At 33.2% G+C, this 25264-nt stretch overlaps 3 protein-coding genes across 7 annotated transcripts; 2 read left to right on the forward strand and 1 right to left on the reverse strand.

Annotated features, from left to right (window-relative positions):
• Positions 1-70: 70 nt before the first annotated feature.
• LOC136414030 (uncharacterized) lies at positions 71-5120 on the forward strand. The gene is made up of 6 exons (XM_066397822.1): positions 71-336; positions 572-769; positions 1146-1219; positions 2216-2374; positions 2430-2652; positions 2771-5120. The coding sequence occupies exons 1-5, from the start codon at positions 306-308 to the stop codon at positions 2610-2612; spliced, it is 645 nt and encodes a 214-aa protein (XP_066253919.1). The 5' UTR covers positions 71-305; the 3' UTR covers positions 2613-2652; positions 2771-5120.
• A 1691-nt stretch (positions 5121-6811) lies between these two features.
• LOC136414118 (nucleolar protein dao-5-like) lies at positions 6812-19293 on the reverse strand. 5 transcript variants are annotated; one of them, XM_066397948.1, is made up of 13 exons: positions 19079-19293; positions 13853-14008; positions 12985-13119; positions 12721-12930; positions 12503-12658; positions 12201-12347; positions 11823-11942; positions 10900-11168; positions 10612-10775; positions 10384-10554; positions 10083-10332; positions 9811-9956; positions 6812-8752 (listed from the first exon to the last, which is right to left on the reverse strand). In XM_066397948.1, the coding sequence occupies exons 2-13, from the start codon at positions 13961-13963 to the stop codon at positions 8631-8633; spliced, it is 2001 nt and encodes a 666-aa protein (XP_066254045.1). In that variant the 5' UTR covers positions 13964-14008; positions 19079-19293; the 3' UTR covers positions 6812-8630. The 5 variants fall into 5 exon arrangements, with proteins under 5 accessions (XP_066254045.1, XP_066254044.1, XP_066254046.1 ...); XM_066397947.1 differs by having other exon boundaries at positions 19070-19293; XM_066397949.1 differs by having other exon boundaries at positions 12985-13071; positions 18964-19082.
• A 611-nt stretch (positions 19294-19904) lies between these two features.
• Positions 19905-24403, forward strand: LOC136414120 (arginine-hydroxylase NDUFAF5, mitochondrial). The gene is made up of 4 exons (XM_066397954.1): positions 19905-20313; positions 20396-20547; positions 23629-24111; positions 24176-24403. Exons 1-4 carry the CDS (start codon positions 20043-20045, stop codon positions 24317-24319), a joined length of 1050 nt encoding a protein of 349 aa, XP_066254051.1. The 5' UTR covers positions 19905-20042; the 3' UTR covers positions 24320-24403.
• The last annotated feature ends 861 nt before the right edge of the window (positions 24404-25264 follow it).

Genomic DNA, 25264 nt, shown 5'->3' on the forward strand with positions numbered 1-25264 from the left:
CTTGTATTTTGTCAATGTCATAGGAATTTCAAAAGTGACAAACTGCAGGCCATCCAAAGAAAAAAAGAAAAAAATAAACAAAAATATATAATTATAGTAAATTAATTGAGAAATTCTGAATAAACCAAAAGTTCAGTTGTGAATATTAAATATCTAAATTAAACCCCATAGATTCCATAATTAACGTCAGAAACAGAAAACAGTCGTTAAAGAAGCAAATAAATTAGTATGAGCAAAAACATAAGTAATATGTAAACCCAGACATGCACAATTACAATGTGAATTAATTTTTTTTTTATTTAAAAATGGACAAAGGCAAACGTAAGAAGGGCAAGGGTATGTGCTGAAATATATTTACTGCTAAATGCTACTTACTTCCACTACTTACATAAGTTTTCCAAATATTTGCTCAGATTACTTCCTTGAATAACCTCAGGGTTTTCAGTTGTAACATATATCGTAAATTGAAATATTCCCAGAGTTAATATGGGATAGGTTTAATCTGAGTAAAGGCTAATTTACAGTTTCACATATTTATGTCTCATTGTTTGAATTTTAACATTTGTCTTAGAACGAAGCTTAGATATTGGTAGAGCTCGCTCAGCCCTAAGTGTTTCGGAGGTTGACTACTATTTGAGTTTGCCAGTGAGCTGCCCTACATCTCCAGCAGCTTCAACACTAACACTCACTCCAGGTCGACTTCGAAACATTGATCAGGATATGGAAAATTTAAGGGCATCTAGGCAGGATAATCCATTTGTACAGGCAAGTATACAAGACAAAAGTACTTAAATAATAGATGAGGTGTTTCATTTGTCCTAGATCTTGGACCTTTTAGTTTGTGTATTAGTTTCCCACTGAGTTTAGATTTATCAAGAACACTTTATATTTTCTTGCTTAATAGCAAGTAAACATTTTTAAAACATAAAGAAAAATTAGCTTAAAGTGAAAACGTTTCTTTTCTCTCATCAGGGTGCACCTTTATGTCCTAATAGAGCCTAGTAAAGCAACACAACTTGCTTAAGTTAATTTAGTTGCTTTCGGTTAAAATCATATATTTTCTTTGAGTTTTAAATATAATTTTGGAAAATATTTTTTCACTCATAGTCTCAGATCCAGACAAATAAATGATTTATTTCAGAAAGTAATAGCAAGCAGGGAAAGTCTATTGGAATCAAGTCTTGATGAAGAGTCTGATAACGCCACTTTAATGTCAAAGGTAAGTGCTACGACGTATTTGATTATCTGAAATGATTAATCTGGATGGTAATTTCAAACATATTACATGTAGGTTTTTTGATTATAAATAATAGATAGTTTCAACTTCAATTTCTGCAACTGAATGTTTAGCAGAATTAATTTTCATAAAAAAAACTTCAAGCAGAACTTTTGAATGAAGTTCTTAGAGTACTCCAAAGATTTAATTTTTCATTAGATATTTAATTAATTTTTTCCAAGAAAAACAAATAACGACATAATATACATGCATTTGTTAAATACTTTTTGCTAAATGTTTATCTTAACCAAGACTGATAACAGAAATTCTTGATAGTCAAATCCATGGCCCCCTAACTCTCCTAATATAACACCTTTAGACTTTTTTCTGTGGGAACATGTAAGGTTTCTGGTTTATGAAGCGCCAATGGAAACAAAGCAAAACCTGATTGCACCGATTACTGTGGCATTTGAAATCCTTCAAAACAGTTATGAAATGTTTAGCCAAGTCCACAGAAATCACATACGCCGTTTAAACAGATGCATTCAAGTCAAAGGGCGATATTTTACACAATTACTGTAGTATTACATTGTACAAATTAAAATAAAACGTATTAAAACTCGCTAAAACGCATTTTTGCACTTAACTGTCTTAAAAGCATCATAAAGCCATAACGCCTGAAGAAGACATTTCCAGACATAGGTTCTTAGACTCAAATGTCTTATATTACAGTTGATAATCCCTAAAAGTTTGATCTTATAGTTCTGAATCACCTTGTATATTCTCATTTAGTCAGTCACTTTTCTGACTACGCACTTTAACCGTCATAGCAGGCATATTCATTTTCGACCTTACTATGAAATCATGAAATATTAGTGTAAAGGAAATTGTTTGTTCCTTCAGGATATGTAAAATTCTATTTGAAGTCGGTGTCAAATAGTGTGGTTGCTAAACGCATACAACGCAATGGTAAGAAACCATAAAACTTTTATTTCAAAGGAATTGCCCTTGGATTTGGACGTAGACCCGTTGTCTTTACCTGAAGTACACGAACACATGATTCGAAGTCCCCCGCCGACCTGCTGGCCCAGGTCGCCAAATTTCAGATTCTTCGACTTTCCATGTTCAAAAGATGAAACGCTTCAAGTAGAAGTTAACGTAAGTCTTAACAAAAAAATTATCTGTCTTCAGTTTAACGTTTATCTTGCATTAGCAAGCCAAAGAGAAATCCAAGTCAACCGAAATTAAGCCAAAGCATTCCAGTTGGAATGACGGTAGCGACGCTTCGCTAAAATCCTTGAAAGCTCATTATTATCACGACAGATTCTCGTTACTGACTACGAGTTCTCTTAGAACTTCGGCCGAAGATAGTATTCGCTTAATGGGGGATGACTGAGCTGTCAGCATTACCGTCATTTCGTAGATATTTCATATAAGTAAGTCCAAAATTAGGGTAATCAATTTCAGTTATTATTAAAAGGAATTTAGTACTATTTTAAAAATGTTACAATAATTGCTTTAAAAAAATGATCTAAATATATACAATTTTTAAAGTTGTGGTACCTTTGGACGTAGTAGAGAACTACAGAATTTGAGGGAGTTTGGCTGAAAGAACAACTCAATTCAATGAGACATAGCAGGCGCCGAAATTCACGCAGCTCAGAAAATCTAAATCAAGATTAAGTATAAAGTTATATTAATATACATTAATATTTTACTATGAATATGTACCCCAAAAATCGTTGATCATCAAGCAGGAATGTATTCTTCTTTCAATTTTGGACTTAAATTTCTGGATTTTTCCATGGCATGGTCTGAAAGATTTTGTTTTCTTACGATCATTGCTGAGTTAAAGCATCGGCAAAGTGTTTTAGGTATATATGTGTAGAGTGACTAATAACATTGCTGATCAACGAATTTGGTATAACATGATGATTTTTAACCAATATTCAATTATATTAACCACTCTAAACTGATCTCCAAAAATGGGCTGTAAATAATTACGAATTTTTTGGTGTTCATTTCTTATATAGATATAAAACTACTCTTACTCCGTTCCAATTGCCTATACAATGATTACGTGTTAGTTTCTTAATGTATTTGTCAATTTGTCGGCAGCTTTTGTCGCCTCAAAGTGTTGTAGATGCTGTGAATTGCATGCCATTGCTTAACCTTAATATAACAATGTACTGAGATGATTATTTTTCCGGATTTGAAACAGGGTTTATATTTATTTAGTGTTATTTGTGGATATACTTTATAATATAGTTATTTGGAAAGTATATAAGTTAAGTTGTTGGAGTTGTTTATAGGTAAAATGTATCCGGTGGCTGATTTAGGCGTTGACTTTTTATTCACTGATTTATTGCCTGTGATTAAAGCGACTATTTTTGAGGTATTTAAAAGATTAAAATCGATATTCGATTCTAATTAATTTCGAGATTTATGTGGGAATTTCAGAAGTGGTAGGTAGATAGTTACAATTATCGATTACTAATCTCGCCTCTCAGAGCTGGAACAGAAACGATATTAGAAACATGCCGAAAGTGATCCTGCATGTCTAAACAGTTATAAATTCTTGATTTCTTCATGCCTAAAAGCTTCAATTACTTGTAATAATGCTGCACCTGAAATTGAAAATATTATAATATACTCTGTATTCTTTGTAATATTCACGAATAAGAACCCTTAAAGCGCGTACGCCTTATAGAACACCTTTCTGCACGTCGGTTTATACCTATGTTATATAAGGTGTTTCTTAAACATAGCGTAACTTAAAGGAATAATAATTTAAATTTGATACTGACATAAACGTTTGGTTATTGATTCAGTAGGCAAAGCATTCGATTCGATTGGATATATTAAAGCTAAGATCTCAATTTTAAAAGCTAAAATGGAGTTATGAAATATTAATTGCATGAAAAGTTATTCATTTAACTTACCTTCGTTTTTGAGGTTCCCATATGATTTCAAACTTTTGTTATTTGATCATCACTTAAAAATGATTTGAGTGTTTAGGGTTGTAGTGGCCTCATGGAAATATTCTAAAAACTCTTTTTCTATCTCCGTTACTTCCCCAACGAGTTAAGTAAAGATTTCGATAAAAGTTGAAGTTTCCACTACGCTTGGCTTTGCGTCCTGTGTGCACATTGGAAAGTATTACTTTCCGTATTTGTTGGTATTTAAAAATAAGGTAGTGCAATTTCGAAAAGACATTATTATTTACACAATCCGGAATGAAAATGAATGTAATAATAAATTTCATAAATTACGTGTTATAACTCAAATTGCCAAAGCATGAGTTCTTATATTATTTTGAGTTAGACCTCTTGAGATCATTTAGCCAACACTTAAACCGTGACTTAACTGTTGGTCGAATGATAAATAATTAAATTATGGAATTGGAGAATCACCTCAAATATTATGGGTGATAAGCTAAGGAAGTGATTTCTAGTCATCGGTTAGCGTTACTTTAGTTTATAATGCTTGTTAATTTAGTATTCCTGACTTGCATTCCTATATGTACTATGATATTTTCAATTTATAACAGTACTATCTCGTACATTTTTCTACGGTAATTTAAGGGTAATGTTGCAATTTATTAAATCATTCTATATATTTCTAGCATTAAGGGTTAGAAATAAATTTATGTATGTTTGGGGTCCAATCATGAAAATTTTTTCCAATTTAACGTATAAAAAGGTTGTTAATTTAATGAAATTATCGATTATGATAAAAATTTAACTATCTAATAGTGATCGGTACGTGAAGTTTAAAGTATTTAGAAATTTGTAGATCAATATTTATATTCTTTATTGAAATATTATATATGTTGCAAATTGAGTACGTAGACTTCTAAATGTGAAATTCCAAAGATTACTAATAAAAAACTGACTTAGCCATACTAATCCTATGAATTGAGATTCATGAAATATTCAGTTGACGACATTTAGAACGATATTTAGAGTTAAATTGAATAATAAATAAGAGATATGTCATTAACCGCTACGAATTTTATTGGACATTAAGTATCTGTCTAAATTTTCTGCCATAATTACAATTCTGCATTGTTAATCACGTTATATGATTGTTACTATGTCAGATGGCGTTTAGTATGTCAATTTTATGGTTTTCGGTCTTTGTTAATCATATAAAGAAATGATAAGAACAGGCATAGTACGACAAAATATGTGACACGTTATATGGCGAATTCGAGTTGACGTGGCATTACATACTTTGGATTAACATCTCGGCGAAGTTCTTTTTGGACAATACTAAAACTAAGCGGTACTGGAGACTAATTACAAATCTGTACCACTAATAATTAACATTTTAACGCGCTGAGTATAAGGTTAAGTAAGTGCTAAATCGATATTTTACTTTCAAGCATATTGAAATCTTTCTAATAAACGGACTGTGAATCTCTTCAAATTATTGGGGCTGGATTGGTCTTTATTATGCATATTATTAAATATTTCAACAAATCAAGGACAATTGAAGTTTTAAATTTCGAACTTCATCGTTTCTTCAAATTAGACTGACGCAGATAGTACTTGACGGCTTTATTGATATTCTGAGTGCACTCTTTTTGGATGTCTGAATTTGCCATTATTTCATTGTCTTCGTGCCATTATAAAATTTGGTAAATATATGAAGATAACATTTGGCGGCATTTTGTTACAGTATTCAAATGCCCGTATCCGTTGTAACTTTGGTCTGCCAAATATAGTATTCATATAATTTGTTCCTAATTTTCTCCAATCACTAGTTGAGGAAAAAATATTTTCAGTTTTTTGATAGAAATGTTAGCTCCCAAAAGCCACATTTCCAGTTATAATTTAACTAAACTAAGCGCCAGACGAAATGGCACAACCGGTCTCATTTTTTTGGTGTTCAGTTTACTGTCACATTAGAACAAAAAAATTAATAATTTAGTTCCTATATTTTTAATTGATGGTTCCTATTGTTTGTTAATTCTTTATGCCAATAAACACCTAAGTCAGTTCAAGCAAGTTTTTACCCATATTTCTTCGCAAACGTGACTTGACGGTCAAGTCATGTGAGATTTGTTATGCTACTGTTTAATTTTTAATGAAACTCTATATTCACATTTGAGTTAATTAAGATAAACGAATTTAATATTCTTCTCATATGTTAAACCCAATGTGAATTTAGTTTCATATTTCATAAGAATCTGTAATCAGACTAGCAAATTTTGTGTCAACAAATTGAAATATTTATATTGAGATTCAAGTTCTTTTTCTTTATATGCCTGTTGATTTATAATAAGTTAAGTACTTATCTGTTCCTTTATGTGATTTTTTAATTAGTTCATAAATATTTACCCAAATTATAAATAAAATTAACCTTAAACGACATCCATTTTGTTTTATTTATAAGAACTTCAGTGGACTTTTTTAACGATTCAAGGAGTACTTTAATATTGACATCGGTCTAGTTTCACGTTGCATGTGCTATCTATATCAAGCATCTCCAGTGTGCGGTCGGTTTTAAAAAAGCAAAATTATACGAATCATAGGTAAGTGTTTATCTACAGGAGCCATGAAACCTCATCCAAATAAATAACCGAAGAAGTGCATAAATAATATTTATTTAATTCAATAAATTTCACAATACAATTAAAGGAGATAATCCAAAAAATCTACTTAAATTTATACGTCGACAACACAATCATTGTAATGATTCAGCTGAAAACGTTTAACCACATAAGTATATTTCTTATTCCAATAGCCTATGTCGTAATAACTTCACTTACACATAAAACCTTCCTTACTTTAAGGAACATTAACACTTATAACCCTGCCGAACTTCGGTGTTAATTTGGAAGCTTACAAAATTACAACTTATAAACTAAGAATTGCGAAATTGAAACATCATTTTGTAGGCATGTAACCAAGTAAATAAATCAACGATGCTCACTCTTTTTACCTTTCAGGGTCAAACATTGCGATGGGTTAAGAGGTGTTATGCATAAAATTATTAAGACGTAATATTTCTTATTCCTCTATGTTAGAAAAACATTGTTAAAAACAACATTTTTCGGCATTTCATGGAGACGTTTTTTGGAAATTAAATGCTTTTATAGCAACAAATAAATAGTGGACAGAATTACCGCTATTTTGCTGTATTTAAAAAAATCTGTGACATACCATCAGACTATCTTAGAAAATAATTTTGATTAAACTATTATTTCAGAATGAACAGAAACAGTTAATCTCGGCTCAGACAGCATTTCCGCTGTCTTTAATACGAGCTGTCAAAATTGTAATTTTCAATATAGGCGCTTGAGTATCATACAAGTCACTTGTTTGCGTTCAGCTAGACATTAAATGCGGTTGGCATTGATCGCTCAATGATCTCAAAGAACTTAAATAAAACTCACTACTAGCACTATTACCAAAACGAAACATTTGTGATATTTAAATGTTGCTTATTTCTCTTTTTCGTTTTACTGTTTCATTAATAGTTTTCAAGCGGTAAGCCGTAATCACAAAGAAAACACGAGGTCAGATGAAAGATTCGAGAAATTCAAAAAATCCTTCAAAGGTCAGCTGTCGTCATATGTTTATTGGCTTTTAAGACTGTTTGGCAAAATATTAACCAAGAGAGTAGCGATCTAATAACGCTACAACCTGCTGACTTCTGCCATTGACATTCAACTCTGATAGCAACTTTTAACTTGTGTTTTCACCATCTCAGATGCAGAATAGGTTAGGATAGGCAGTAAATGGTCATGTTGGTACAGGATATATAGGTATGATTCAAGTATGGCTCTAGAAGAACATGCAGGCTCAACTAAAATTTCAGAATTAGTTTCCAGGAATCAAATCTCCTTTGAGAAAGATAAGATTCTTGTGATGTATTGTCAACAATAATAATGAAATTTGAACCATCTTAATGTGTATAGATAAACCACACTGAAAAACCACGCTACTTGATAATAATAATATCAAAATAATGAAAGGAACCCATTGCAAGACTGGACCTATTCGCACACATATCACCTTCGACGTACAAACAAGGCGAACTAAATTCAAATTTAGGCCAATAAATAATTGAAAATACAAGCTATACAAGAAGCGCGAACTTACACATTCCATTCCCTATCTGTATTGTGGTTTCGCAGATAATCACCAACTTAGTGTAAAAACTTATTGTGTTAAAACTTACGGGAGGAAAAAATATATGCAACATATCGTTAATGCGTCGTTCTTAACAAATCCAACACGCAAAATATACAAATGTTAAGTGACGACGCTCTTAAATCCTAAAAATGTCATCCGTATTAGATCTCAGGACATGAGCTTGCTAATTAATTGCTAGCAAAGTGAACTAATTAGCAAGCGATTGTCCTGCGAACGCGTAATTTTTGTGCCCAACATTAACTTCTAAATTATTTTCTCGTAGATTTCCTTACACTTCTAGTTGTCGTTTTGGCCGTTGAACTACTCGAGTTCGCTTTCGGCAGGGCCGTTTTTTGTACAGAGCTCGGGGTTTTGTTTCCCGATTTTCCATCTATAAAAACAACTTTCTTAGTAATACACCTAGAAAAGAACGTGTGAATATGTAGTTTTTGTCGAGATGAATCATTCTAATTGGGATCACCTAAAGTTTAGAGTAATTAATGATTATATTCCTATGAAAACAAAAAGAATGAAATTGGGTGGGGAAAATTGCAAAATGATATAGCGTAAGGATTTCATTAGATTATTTTGGGTAGAATCAGGTAAGTGTTTTCCAAGTTACTTAAGATGAGTTTTTTTATAAAGCAATAATGTTTCTCCCATGTAATATAAATATATTATTACATGTATTGGATAAATTGTATTAAACTTTAATAGGCATTTATACTCGAAAAGTTTACATTTGTTTTCCCGATTTCTACATATAAAAAATTAGGAAATTCTGTTGTGTATCACTCGCTTTTGACATCTAATAGGGATTTAAAATTCTCCTTGAGGTCACAATTAGGATAAAGTTCCGACCTAAGTGTACCGATTTTAATCGTTAGGTCGCTAGTATCCACCTATTTTGCCATTAAACAAGTTGTCCCTTCAATATGACAATTGGTTTATCATTGTACCACCAGAATGTGAACTATGAAGACATGCCTGAAAATATCAATTTACGTGCGTATCTTGTGGATTATGTTTAAAATCAAAACAAACAATGTTTCTTGAAAATATGGCGAATGCCTAATTTTCCGAATTTGCCACATACATGAAAGTAATACCTACGTAGTGGACATTTGGACATGTTATTTAATTGAGCTTGCCTATCTGAAAAAGAACATATTTAGTTGCAAATATTTTTGTAATAAAATTCAATAATGTGAAAATATATTTCGATTGATAACATCGCCACGAGCCGCCAATACATGTAATAAATATTTCTGAAAGACATAGCAGGCATGAAAAACGTGAATCATCCTGTGTAAAAACCTCGACAATTTGTCTCTCTCAAATCCTTATACCAAATCACTGGTGATCCCGTCTACGCACGATCACACAACACAGACTCACACCAAAAAAATGAATATCATGCCATGAAAAAGGAAATAAAGAAAAACCTACTTTTAGAGTTGTTTTTGGCCGCCGCCGATTTGGCCACCACGGTGGTCTTTCGACCTATTCGAGCTAACACCTTCGCCTTTTTCTGATCTACCATAGGACTAGATTTCGTGGCCGCCTTGTTATTGTTAAACTTACTTGAAGTTTTACTGAAAAATATTTAAAAGAAACTAAATTTTTAAACATATAATTTGAAATTTCTGCCGAATAAAAATATTACATAAAACTTACAAAATTGCCAAAAAATAAAAGATGGAGTCTCATCAATAACTTACCTGGACTTGGCAGTACCCGCAACCACCTCTTTCGTAACGTTTTTCTTAGTAACAACGGCAGACCTCCTCGGCGGCGCTTTTCTCGCCGCTGCTTTCGCCGACGATGGCTCTACTTTCCGCACTTTGGCAGCCTCTGGGTTTTTTTTAGTGGCAGCTCCTGCTGGGCTTCTAGAAGGAGGAGCCCTGCGCGGTCTTTTCCTCGCTTTCCTCTTCTTCAGCTGGTCTTCAACGCGGTATAACGACAAATCAACTGCAACTTGCACATTATAGGCGAGTTCTCTTCAGTTACTTATCCACTTACGCCCATCTGGATGCTCTTCTGTTAATGAGGGGGATTGTACCTCCTCCCCCTTTTCCACAGCTAAAGATCTATTAAGAATACTTTCCGTTCGGTTTTTTTCCGATATGGGCAGCAGATATTTGCCTTTTTCGGCCCTGTTCAAGCTGAGATTTGTTAGTATACAATCGAAATCTGTAATAAAATGTTTATCGAAATGAAGCATATATTTAGAAAATTTAGAAAAGCTACCTATCAAATCGTAAAAATCCGGGGTGTATATTTCACCCTTTTCTCGATTTTCTGTTTGTGATAACCATCTTATTCTAATTTTTGAAGAAGATTTGTAGATATTTTGAATTGCTTGACACAGGTAAAATCCCCCTTCTGCGTTTCGGACAGCCAAAAATTCATTTCTAAAAAAGAATATAGCATTAATTCAAGTGAATTCTCTGTCTATTTCATGAAAAAAGAATTCTTAAAGACTTGTGACTCTTGTGTCGTAACAAACGTTCAAAAGACAATAAAAAATGTATTTACTTGTAAAATACAATCAGCCGATCATCACCGCTCTTCGGAGTGCTCGTACTTATCTTCGATATCAACTCGACCTCCGGTAAAGGGCTCTGATAATGTTGAGTCCTGATTCGCTGACGCTTTGCCGCCGCCGATGAAGTAGATGGTGTGCTGATCAGAACAGGTCGCTCTGCGTCTTGAGCAGATTTTGTTTTACGCGAACTGCTTTTAGTGGGTGTTTTTGGTTCGGGAGTTTCCTTTTTGCTTGTCGTCGTTTCCTCTTTTGGCGATTCCTAAAGAAACCCAATGATATTGTTACCTAGAGACCGATAGCTATTATCGGTGTAGGAACAAAGCATATCGACACATTTGCCGACATACACTTCGCGTCAAAATTGACCCACCACAAAGATTTTGCTCTATTTTAAAACCAGTTTTCTCACCAGCCAGTGACTCGATTTATAAAATATGTTTTTTTATTGAAGCTCTCTTCAAAAATGACATAGAGATAAAAAAATCTATTTCAGTTCAAGGAATATGCAAGGTTTTTGCTATAATAATTTTAAGTACATTTTTATCACAGAACATGAGAGAACAAATCTGTCGAACAGACTGAAACAAATGATGTACCAAACTAGTTTCTACATAAATATTCTGTATATCCACAAAACTTAAATAAAAACCTATGTTGACTTTCTTCGCTTGCTATGTAATATACTATAACACATAGTGACAATACCATGCAAGGTCATAGTTAATTAAATATGTATAATGTTGATGTTTAATTGTTCACAGGAATGTTTCAGTATCGGCCAGTAGTATAGATTATCAATACCAGCTACAAAAAATATTGGTCGATTTCTAGTGATGACAAACAAATTAAAAAATTATACGAAGAAATAGTTTCTCGAAAAAAGTCTCTTAAAAACCAAGAGATATAAACATACCATAGTAGTTGGAGTTTTAACTGTAACTTTTTCTGGTGTTGGGACGATTTTCTCGATCTTTGGTTGATCGGGCTTAGGCGATTCTTCGGGTTTAGACGTTTGTACTTCTGGTTTTAATACCTGCACATGTACGTATTATTTAGATAAATAATTTTCTGAACGTATTACGATTCCGCCAAAATTGTAAATATTCACAAAAAATAATTTTAAAGAGAGCTCTAATGAGAAGGCTCGCTTATGAAGCCCATTTTTTAAACATTTTAATGAATTGATTTAGCTATTAAAATATTTTACGTTAATTTGTATATCCAGTCAGTATATATAAATTCGTAAATATGCCAGTAATAGCACTATAAATAAACTTAGTAATAAATTCACCTGCTTGGGGGTTAGAGATTTTACCGGCTCAGGCTCAGATCTCTTAACTGGGGTTACGGCAGGTTCTTCAATTTTATCTTTCTCTGATGGAGAAGAAGGCAACACTGCTGGACCATCTAAGATCTTTTTTGGACTCTCTTGCACTGGCTAAGATTCAAAAATACAATATTACCCGACATAAATTTTCCCAAAACCAAATATAAATAATTCTATTTCAAAAAATTAAAAAATCACAAATTATTATATTCATTCGAAATTTTTTGATCCACCAAATATTATAGTTATTTGCGTAAATAACTTACCTTTAACTCTATCGTCGGAGGTGTAATTTTTGCAACAACAGCATCGATACTACCACTCTTTGGAGGAGTTGATACTACCGGACTTTTGTGTGACCTACTTTCAGTTAAAGGAGCAGCAGCATCTACATTTTTGTGTGGCTGTAGATTTTGCACTGCCTAAATTTATAAACATTTTTCAAACTTGCTAAAAATCATATTTACTGCAACGCGCATCTCACTTGTGACTGTGTTGGTGTCGCGGGCGGTGTAGATTTCTCTTTAGCTGCAATGGGATAGACACTTGGTGTAGACACAGGTTCTGAAGTGCCATTCGTTTGCGATTTTTCTGATATGGTCTGTTCCTGAGTGACAGAATAATCACGAGCTGCCAAATTGGCAACAGGTTGAACTGGGGGAGGGTGTGGTTGGCTAGTTGTAACCGGGGCAATCTGAGAAAATTCGGCTTTGCCAGAAAGTACTAATGATAAAAAATCCCTACTCACATTGCTTTTTTGAATTCCTGATTGTTGTTCTGGGTTCGCATGGCCACTTGTCGAACTTGTTGACACGGTCAAAGAGGAGAAATGATGCTGATTGGGGAAATTATGTGTAGTATTTGTACTTGTGTGTATAGTAGACTGTAAAATAACGTAATGTGAAAATTTTTCTCAAGTTTTATAGCTAAACTGTTAGAACTTACACACATAAAGAAAATTTGCGGTTTAGGTTTGAAGATAAATATCTCTGAAAATTAGTAAAATACCTGAATACCGTTTGAAGTGTGCTAGGCGTTACTGCACGGTCTAAGCAGGATAGGATTGGTTTGTAAAATCAACAGTTTTAACATACAAAATAGTAAAGAAAAGAATTCCAATTTCTCTTTAACGAATTTTTCTGGATTTAAAAGAAGCAGTTGCAATAAATCATGGCGAGCTACTAATACCTCTAGATACGGTCTTTTTACAAAGGGGGCGGGTTTATCTTGACTGCACCCCTTTGTTCAAAATAATAAACTATATGCCTGACCCTCCCATTTGTAGAACCCAGTTGATTTCACCTTTCCATTGAGAGCCCTGCATAACCAATCATTATTTTACGTTCTGTATCATGGGATAAACTGAAGTTTGGTCTGTGAAACACGTTTTGATTAATCGCTAAGCGAAAGCAGGGTGACAATATCCGAATGAGGAATTTTTCAGGCAAATTCAAATTTCTAGAAATCTTTTTCAAATTTATGAAAATCTATTATTCAAAAACCCTGGAAGTTGTTTTTTGAAACTAAGCAATTAAATAAAGATATTTATCTTCAAATACGAAGTACAAATATTCTTCATATCTTTCCAAAATCCAGAAGTTAATATGAAAATTTACCAAATTCTGTGGCAAATGAGTCTGCGGGCTAAGTGACGTCGAATTGCTTTGAGGATGCATAGTCTTTATGCCCTGACTAATAGGCGTTGTACTTGGAGATACGAGATCCATAGGAACACCAAATATCTTTCACTTTCCTCCGAAGTTAAACGGCAACTGGAAGCAAGTTTAAACAAAATGACTTTTGCTTTTGAAGTGAAGAAATACATGAATGTGAATAACTTTTACAAAACAATTCATTACGGAATAAATAAGGAATTTGGGAGTAATTTGTATAAACCTTATGATACCTAAACCCAGCTAAGCTCTACTTGTAGCATTAAATAAAAGAGATGCACCTAAATCTTGAATATACAGGGTGATTCACGTAACTGTTTCATTAGAAACTTTTGTACTTGTAACTAATCTAAATTTTTCATATTTGGGGGTTAAGCTAATATAGATACACTCTACCTTTTTAAAATATTTTGAAGGTCATATCTCTTCCGGTTATACCGGAAGTCGAAGTCAACTTCCTTATTTCAAATGGAACACCCAGTATATTTTTGCATTTTTGGAATCTAGTGATTAAGCTGATTAAATTCTTATTAGGTGCTCCTATACCTAAACTTAACCATTTTAAAGATATGTCAGTTTAAAAGAAAAATCTTTCTAAAACACCATTTCTATAAAATTTAAAATTCTCAGCTATTATTGAAGCTGGCTTTACGAAAATTCGCTGACATGTTAACTAGATATGGTAGATTAAATTAATGTGAAAAGTTTTTATAAATATCATACAGGATATCCAAAAAACCACATCATATTTAAAGAACTTTGATAGCAAAAAAGTCGCTTATTTCAAATGGAACACCCCATATATTTTTATATGTCTAGAATCTAAATTTAATTCTGAATCGATTATTATTAAGCATCCCTATACCTAAAATTAACGCTTTTGCTCTAATTTGCGATTTTTTAATATTGTACAATAATAATTCTAAGTATCTTAGTTGGCTTTGAAAAGAACATGGCTGCTTCTTGTAACATGCGTTAATATAATTATTAATTTAATAAGTTCGCTCAGCAGTTTAGAATCATGAACTTTAATAATACTTATTCAAATAGTGATATTTTTAATTTATTCTTTATTCATGGAGAGTGCAACAAAGTTTTGGAGAGAACTTGCCGTACATTCAACGAAAGATATCCGCATCTTCCGAAAATCACAAAGAACAAATTTAGGATATTAGAATCAAATTTTTTAAGACATGGAAAAGTCAAAACTAAAAAGTCTTATTCTAGTCCCATTATAAATAAAAAAATAATTAATAAAAACAAATAAAATTAAATTAAAATAAATGTTCAATATGACCCCCATTAACTTCTAAACACTTCAAAATTATTTTTTTAACTTCATGTTGTGTCACTTTATTAATTGTAATGGGGTGAAGATCTTCAAAAGCTATCATTAATAACAATAAAAGTACAAACCTAAATCATTAGAAGCAGTTCGAATAGAAAAATTCGAATTTGCATTAAAATATCCCAAAACGGTGATTTCATTGTCTTCGTTATTTATTATGGGTCTAGAATAAGACTTCTTAGTTTTGACTTTTCCATGTCTTAAAAAATTTGATTCCAATATCCTAAATTTGTTCTTTGTGATTTTCGGAAGATGCGGATATCTTTCGTTGAATGTACGGCAAGTTCTCTCCAAAACTTTGTTGCACTCTCCATGAATAAAGAATAAATTAAAAATATCACTATTTGAATAAGTATTATTAAAGTTCATGATTCTAAACTGCTGAGCGAACTTATTAAATTAATAATTATATTAACGCATGTTACAAGAAGCAGCCATGTTCTTTTCAAAGCCAACTAAGATACTTAGAATTATTATTGTACAATATTAAAAAATCGCAAATTAGAGCAAAAGCGTTAATTTTAGGTATAGGGATGCTTAATAATAATCGATTCAGAATTAAATTTAGATTCTAGATATATAAAAATATATGGGGTGTTCCATTTGAAATAAGCGACTTTTTTGCTATCAAAGTTCTTTAAATATGATGTGGTTTTTTGGATATCCTGTATGATATTTATAAAAACTTTTCACATTAACCTAATCTACTATATCTAGTTAACATGTCAGCAAATTTTCGTAAAGCCAGCTTCAATAATAGCTGAGAATTTTAAATTTTATAGAAATGGTGTTTTAGAAAGATTTTTCTTTTAAACCAATATATCTTTAAAATGGTTAGGTTTAGGTATAGGAGTACCTAATAAGAATTTAATCAGCTTAATCACTAGATTCCAAAAATGCAAAAATATACTGGGTGTTCCATTTGAAATAAGGAAGTTGACTTCGACTTCCGGTATAACCGGAAGTGATATGACCTTCAAAATATTTTTAAAAAGTGGAGTGTGTCTATATTAGCTTAACCCCCAAATATGAAAAATTTAGATTAGTTATAAGTAAAAAAGTTTCTAATGAAACAGTTACGTGAATCACCCTGTATAGTCAAAATTGTGTAATAATTAAAACATTGATGAAGAATTGCAATGAGTAAGGAATTGTCACTTTTTCAATATTTCTTTGAAACGCCGACTTAAACGATTCTTTAAATCGGAATAATGTTAATCGTGAATTTTAACGAGGTTTCTTATAGGTGGTGTGTGTTTTTATGTGAATATGTAAGTTACGTTCTTAAGTTGAATATATGTATTTTATAGAGGTTATGTTTTAGTTTAAGACAACTAACTATGTACTTAATTTCAAATGGCTCCATTCCTTATATTTCTAAATAAATAAATAAATAATATTAAGGGTTGTGGAATAGAGAAAACGAAATAAGGTAACAGCTCCAGCATTAAAACAGAGTGATGCTGAAAAGTAACAATGAGGTTTGTGTATGTTTTTTCTTTACGAGGTAAGGTCCAACCTAAATTGTTATGGTAAATAACGGTACGAAGTAAGATTGCGCTAATAACCCAGACTGTAACTATTTGACCCTGGCGACTCAAGAGACTCGGCTCCGAGGGGACCTTACACCCCACAACATTCCTCGCCTCCTGGCACCAAGTTCGGTTGCAGCAAGGGACCCCAGGCCTGACTACCACTCTTTAGATGACCAAGGACTGCAACGATATCCACACTGAACTTCTCCGAAACCACTTGCAGCAGAACATAGAGTGTATAATTAGGGCATTAGAGTGTACTATGTAGTTGACACCCTGTTTTTATTAGTTCCAGCAATTGTATTTTATATTAAGACCCACATTAGAAGCTGGGGTACTCGCTGACCCATGAAAACACTTGAAAAATTAATCCTGCCAAATCAAGCGAAATTGAGATAACGTACGGGCATTTTCCCGATTATATCTATGCCTGAACCGGTGCAGCCGAATTGCTGAGGACCGAGCACAGTCTGCGTCAGCGGAATGTACAGAAGTTGGCGAACAGCACGTTGGAAGCGGCGGCCAATGGTCCTGCTAGGCCCCTTTAGGGTTGTGTCAATCATTTTCAATATTTTTCAGCCGTTTATCTGCTACCTTTTAACTGCGACTTCAAAAACTACTTTTTCTGGGTCAGTTTCATATTATCAGTGTATAATTCTATTAAAACACTCGAAGAAATAAGCACATCGTCAAATTAATAAACAAACGAAGAATGATTCGATCTGAGGCGATATGCCGGTTGAGGAGAATTGCTGTTTGTCTTTTCTAATCTTTTTTTTATGACAACTTTAACAGCTTTGAAAGACGAATCAAAGAGAAACATAATTTTAAAATGTCTTATCCAAATTTAGTTAGGGAAAGGACACTAATAAAGCAGGGGCATGTACGCTCCTGCAGAAAACGTTTTGACAGTTACTGTTTCCAAAAATAGGCTAGTTTTTTGTATCCAATTATGTCATATATGCCGACTTTGACTCACATTTCAAAATCAAATTTAATTTTTTGCTTCATTTCTTCAATCGTCTGCTTTATTTTTTGGCTATGCTCAATTCTATTCTCGATCTATTTGCAATAATGAATTGGATTAAATGAAATTGCTACAAGGCAGATTTACATGCAAATTTCCTTTTTATAACTTTATTATTTACTGTGCCAAAAATGTCAAATTTAACATATTTCTCAAAGAAAATATTTAAAAAAACGTATATATGTTTAAGGAAATCAAGCTGATACTAGTGACATGAAACCAAAATATAGGATAAAAATGGCCATTAGGTATACTTTGTTAAAGAATGCCCTGAAACAATAAAAATAGGTTGCAAATGCTTTGTGTTTTCCAAATAGCTTGAAATCACTCAGAATTTTCTAATAGTGTCCTCTTGCAGATTCTGAGATTCCAATGGTAAAGTTGACAATTATACCAGATACAATATTTTTGGCCAAAACTGAGCTTAAAAAATTCAAGTCATGAGCAGTCGAGGCCTGACAGGTAAACAGTGGGCCATACAGACAGTATACACAACAACAAGAAATGTGTTTCCTCCAAAGCTTATGGGAAATTTTTTAATGTTTTGAGACTAGGAATCAACTTTTAAGTAAAAGGTGCGAAAAACATCCAATCTAATTATGACTCACCTTGCACAGCTAGTATTTTAAGGTTACTAAAATTTACTTGAGAAAGTGACAGTCATATTTAGGTTCAGTCTTATTCCAATTAGCTCCTTAATCGCAAACTAATAGAAGATAAGAAAATTTACTTAAAGAATCAGATGCAGAAGATTGGTAGATTAAAGAAACAACATAGAAAACTATTATCAAGTTATTACCTAGTGTATTATCCAACCCAGCAGTATTATCATTAAACAACATTGGTATGCAATACAATGTTCACACATATAAGCAACTGTGGAAAAGTTTGACTTTGCTCTAGTAACAAAGTAACTGAATTACTTTGGGAAATCAGAAACGTGTTTATTATTGTTTATTTTCACAATTCGGATTAAGTAAAAAAACAGGTATGCGTACGAAACATGTAAATAGATTTTCTGTGCCATCGGAAATGTAAACAATTTGTGGGACCCCACAGCAGGAAGCCACGCTATAGGCTCCTTTGGCCTCCCCGATTCCAACTTTAAAAGTTTATTTCCATTACTACAAGCAAAAATACTCACCCACATCCCAAAATCTTCACTATTTCTTCTATAATTCTAAATTGTTCTATTCTATAACACTCTAGTCTAAAACAACATTCACGATTCATTTATGGCGTCCACTCACTTGACTCACTTGCCTGCCTATTCAAGCGATGTTGCCGTCTGCATGGCTTGGCGCATATATTTCTGACTTGTCATCCAAAAGAATTTGAAATTCCTATAGGAATTTCAATCGGTTACCATTTTCTATGGGTACAAAAGGGAATCTGACTAATCTACAATCAGTTATCTGCAAGTGAATGGACGAAAAAAATTGTTAAATAATTTACATGCCCCGCAATCTGCTTTATAGCTACCGCTTTATGGGCAACAATGCTTAGAAAAAAGTTCCTGCAACGTTGCTAGTTACCAGAATTTTTGTTAACACGCATATTGTGTTTCGAGTTTTGTTTCGACGTCAAGATTTGTTCTTGATGTTGATGATAAAAAACTAAATATACCCAATGCCTGAATCCTAGATTTGAAAAGAATACTCGTTAAAACGGGGAATTTTGTATTTCTTGCTCTGGAAGGACAGCGAAGGACAGTGAATTTTCCTAAATTTACCGTATCATACCGTGGCAATGGCAACGTTGATTATCATTCTTAGGAACGTCATTTGTCCGACTTAGAGGTAGCGAATTCTATACCTTTTTCTTGAAGGTGCAGTAGTGGGTCAAAAATTGATGTCCATATTTTCTCCAAATAATTTTAACTCCTTTCGATTGCTTTCTGGAAGAGAATATGAGTAACGTAATTTGAGTAAACTTTTTCAAAAAATATTACCTGATCGCAACTAATGATAACAGATAACATTATTAAAAATGCCACATTTAATTATTTGACTTTTTCCCCCAACATCCATTTTGATTGTTCTTTCACCAATTCTCAAGTGTCAAATTTAAATTTGACGGCTTGACGTTTAATTAATTGACCCTAACCTCAAACGATTTTTTTATTTTTAATTAATTCAAATATATATTGCATTTAAAAATTTAAATACAAGCAATTAAGAAAATAATTTGAACATATCTCGTTATGATTTAACAGCTCGAACAATGTATCCCATTGCATCGCTCCTTTATTGTCGCACCATCGTTTACCATCCGTGTATAAGATTACTTTCCTTAACAGCCTCCAATTCCAAAATACGGAATGATCTAAACTCGCTCAACATTTTCGACAGAAACACCAAAACACTACAAAGGAAACGGGCCGCTTTAGCTGTAGATGCTAATCTGTATGATTATCTCAAAGATGAAATAGGCTTTAGACTAGCTGATCGAATTTATGATATAAAGAGGAAATTTAAACTTGCTGCAGATATTGGTGCGTTGAGACACCTGCTGGATTAATATTATTTGATGTGTTTTTCGCGGAGCTTTACAAGAACGTCTGTTAATTCTTATAGGCTGCAATCGAGGATATGTATCCAAACACATCTCACCAGACTCTGTGGAAGAGTTGTTAATCTGTGATGTAAGCCAAAAGAATTTAGATATGGTACCTGTGATGGATGGAATCAAAGTTAGAAAGTTAATTTTAGATGAGGAACATATTGAGGTAAGTGGGTAATGTAAGAAGGAACTTGATGTGAAACTTTTGGTGGTTACCTACAAACTCCAATTGATGTATGTTTAATGGGTAATTTATATTTATTTAATTTAAACTTTAGAGTTACTCAGCACTACCAACTTCTCTTGGTTGCATGAGTCTAATACTATTTTGTTAATTGTTTGTTTTCTACTAAGTCCAATTCTGTAAAGTCTGGTATTGAAATTGTGGAATTGCGTCGTAGATTTGCGTTCTTGCTAACATATATTTACTCGCTAACATAAACGTATCTCGTGTGTCGGTAAAACACCTGTAACTTAACAATGCCAGAAATATCTTTTGTTCCATCCATTTCTGGTTAGTTTGTCATAAAAATCATGTAAAAAATGGGAACTAGGTTTTCTGAAGAAGAACAGGACATTATTTTAAACCTGATTAATTACTTCAATGAAGAAAAGGGTGCAGGACCTCATATTTTACGTGTAGCTGCAGTGTACAAAGTAAGTACTTATATATCTATTACCTCACATATTTAACTGTTTATATTTTAAATTATTATATCTTTTTTCTGTGAAGAAAGTTGGGATATTCTTGGCTTAATGTATGTATGTACTTATTTTTTATATGGAACATTATATGTATATTAAAATCAGAATAAAATCAATTTGACTTAATATTTACTAATAGTTTTAATAGAACTGTCTTATATAGCCCAAAAAAGGCTTACCTTCCTAAAAAAATATAAATTACTCCAAAATGCTCAATATCCTCTTAAACCAATGTTTCTAGCTGAAACTAGAATTTATAGTAAACAACCATTTAGGCACAGTTAGTAAGCTGGAACGTTAAATACTGTGTAAAAGAATAACGGAAGAAGGATTAGGTACATTGTTTTACATTTTGGCTGTGAAAATAGTTTTATTTCAAATGCCAATTTAATCTTGAAATCAGGCTCAAAAGTGAAGATTTTCATGAATTCAAATAACTTTTAAATAATTATAGACAATACCTCTTACCGTTTTAGGTTTACTAAAAGAATTGCTAGCCACAGTTTTTAAAAAAAAAATTGAAATTTTACTTTGTTACGTTATTCCCCAAAATAATCAAAGAAAAAGTCTCATTTTATGAAAATAAACATCTTAAACGCACTTTCGTTCTCCATTTGAATGCTATAAAATAATATAACTTTAAATCACACATTACTCCTACTAACAAAACACAGCTTAAAGTGACTGTATTTGAGGTTTTTATTTAGGATGCTTAGAGATGATATCACGATTGGTGATGCAATTCCACAAGTTCATACCAGACTTTATTTTAATTCTAAACTCAACTTTAAGGTGGAAGTGAACCAGGAGTTTAAATTAAAATTGTACAGCCAGGCATAAGCCCCAGTTGTATACCTACTCTAGTTTTAAACTAGACTTCAGATTAATGACTCAGATATTTGAAATAAAAAAGGTGCGTAAAATTTTTCCCAACAAAGTCTAAATTATTATATACGTAAAAATATATGGGGTGCTCCATTAAAGAATCTTTTTGTGGCCACACTGTATATAGTTGGAAGCTATAATCTAAAATAATTTAAGAATGCTCCTACAGATGACATCTATTGATAACTAGAATTTTATTTTTATATCTTTTAACCATCCGTCCACACGCTACTGGAGGACCATGGGTATAACGCTTAGACTCAGTTTTATGCCTTCATCTTAAACTCTATCAAAATCTCAAATTTTGATAAATAAACAATAGAACCTATGTCTAATCAGAGACTTCAGTGTCCCCTTAAAGGTGAAGGTTAAAATTAGGGTATATAACTGAACCTTAATGATAAATCGCTCACCTGTGGTGACGGCTTTCTGCGACTTCTGAAGGCTTTTGATTGTGCCAATTATAAAATTTTATTTAAAAAAATATCTGCTTATGGTTTTAAAGCTAGCAAGCTTATTTGTTTTGAGACATACTTGGTAGGAAAAGTCCAGAGCGTCACTCGTAATGGGTTGTAGATGGATTTGGCTGTTTCTAATGAGAGATCCGTAGAGGTCGGTACTGAGGTCACTCTTGTTTCTAACCTACATTAACAATTTAACAGATCTGAATATTGCTGGTAAAATTACCCTGTTTGCTGATGATGCCACATTTCTATGGTGCGACACTGATGAGGATGACCACGGAGCACAGGTCAGCACTGATAAGCGTTTAATAAAGGAATGGTGTAATGCAAATCGCTTATTTATGTATACTGACAAAACTTGTGCGATTAATTTTAGATGCCAAATTAATGTTTCTCTGAAGAGTTGCGGCTTGTTGTCTCTAAGTAACAATAAATTCCTCGGATTGCTTATCGACCGACTTAAATTTGATGGATATATATTGCATTCTTACGGTTAAGATTTTTCCTTGTGTTCGTCCTAAAGAAGTGATTTAGGACCGGTGTTTGAAACTCATATGAACAGCTATTTGTTACTAACAGAACTGTACCAAGAATTTTCTCTGCTGGAGAAGCATTATGGTTTTCTGTGATCTTGCTACGCGTAAGGGATCACCAACATAAATTTCGGTACTTACCGTTGCTTTGCTTTCCTACACACGTTCTAATATTATTCCGGTTTTCTGTCTGGTAAAGGGTGGAAATCTTGAATTATGAGGCGGTGGTTGGGACTCGTACTCTGATTGATAGTTACTTCTTGGCATATAATGAACGAAAAAATAAACGATTCAAAAACCCTGGCGGATTATTAGCATCAGCTGAGACGTTATATCGTGTATTACGAGAGAGAGAAGTTACGTAAGATAAGTACTCTCCCCAAATTCCTTCTCTTTTCGCACATCTTCCTCTCTATCGGAATATCTCATTCAGTTCTACATCAGCCGGCTGCATTAGGATGGACCTGTAGAGTAGTTTGCAAAAAGGGAACGTAGCACATCCATACAACTCGACCAACTTTGCCAAACTTCTAAATACTCCATATGGAAAGTATTCAAAAAATTTCAACAATCTACCTCCTTTCAGCGAAAGTTTAGTTAACACCAATATGTATAATGCATCGTTTCGCTGGTGTGTTAACATATTCTCTCTTGTTTTAGTTTGAATCAAACTCGTTAGATTTGGTAGTTTCGTGCTTAAGTTTACACTGGGTAAACGATTTGCCCAATGCCTTTCATAAAATATTGCAAAGTCTCAAAGAAGATGGAGTCTTCTTAGCTTCAGTATTTGGTGGCGACACTCTCTATGAATTACGCTCATCACTCCAGCTAGCCGAATTGGAAAGAAAGGGTGGACTCTCACCTCATATTTCCCCATTTACCGAAGTGAGAGACATCGGAAGTTTATTAACAAACGCCGGATTTATCATGTTAACAATTGACACTGATGAAATAGTTGTGAATTATCCGAGTATTTTTGAGCTGATGTGGGACTTGAAAGGAATGGCCGAGAACAACGCTGCGCTAAATAGGTCATTACATTTACATAGAGACGTCCAATTCGCTGCTGCGGCAATTTACCAACAATTGTATGGTAAAACTGATCATGAATCGGGAAAAACCACGATACCTGCTACGTTTCAGGTAGCTACTATTATCCCTCAATTATTATAAGTCAATGTTTTGTCTACTTTTGAGTGCTTTCCAGATTATTAATATGTTAGGATGGAAGCCGCATCCAAAACAACCCAAACCGATTCAACGAGGCTCTGGTGAAGTCTCTCTAAAGGATTTATATAAATTAGACGAAATTATTAAAGAAGTAAAGACTATTAAAGATGATAAGAGCTAACTGTTATTATTAAGAGATATATATTTTATTATGCCCAACACCAAATGCCGGACTTGTATAAAAGTTTATGGATTTAATAAAGTAACATATGCATGATTTGGAGTTTTATTTTTATAATTTCATTATTGTTAATGTATCTTTTGATTTTTACCGATAACGGGCTATGTGCTTTGCCGTGTACCTACCGTTGGAAGTGTGCTGTGATCTACCGTCACCAAAGACCTGCAACAAAGTTATAAACTGCTCAAAGAAAATGTTCCATAAGAAGAATTTTGTCGCTGATCATGCTTTGAAGATAACTGATTTAATGTAAACGATTTATCCTCTGTCTGAAAAATTTTTCAGGAAAAAAAGAGCTACACAATTATCAACACCGCATTGAGAGGTGTACCAAACTCACCTCTCCCCCCTAATAGAACACCTTAATCCTCTAGACTTTGGAATAACACAAGAATACCCATATAATACCACGTACAATATTTTGCATATTGCATATGGGCAGCGTATCTGACTACTTATGAAGACATCCCGGTATAGGTTTACGAGAACATTCCCGGGAATTCGCGAATGACTGACGTGTTTGAAACAATTGGACATCGTTCTGGAAGTACCTCAATAATGTCGAAATTGGAGCCAACAGATACACATACTTGTATAAGGGGACGTAGTACCATAGAATGAGTCAAGAGCTTTAGAAACAAAATTAAGGTCAAATGTGAGAAAGCATCCTCCACAATTACGAAAGGAAGAAAGCCAGATCACTCTTCTGGCATTTTTGACTCATCATTGCAAACCGGCAACCAAAAGGAAGACGGCTGACGAAGAAAGAAGCGTTTGGAAGAGAGCAGAAGAACCCCTTGTCGGTGGGGCAACTTCAAACCAATGATCCGAGAGGCGTCATCTACTCATCTCTTGAGACAGGCACGAATAGGCTTAGAACGATAG

This window comes from Euwallacea similis, chromosome 16 (assembly GCF_039881205.1).
Source record: "Euwallacea similis isolate ESF13 chromosome 16, ESF131.1, whole genome shotgun sequence".
Classification (NCBI taxonomy): Eukaryota; Metazoa; Arthropoda; class Insecta; order Coleoptera; family Curculionidae; genus Euwallacea; species Euwallacea similis.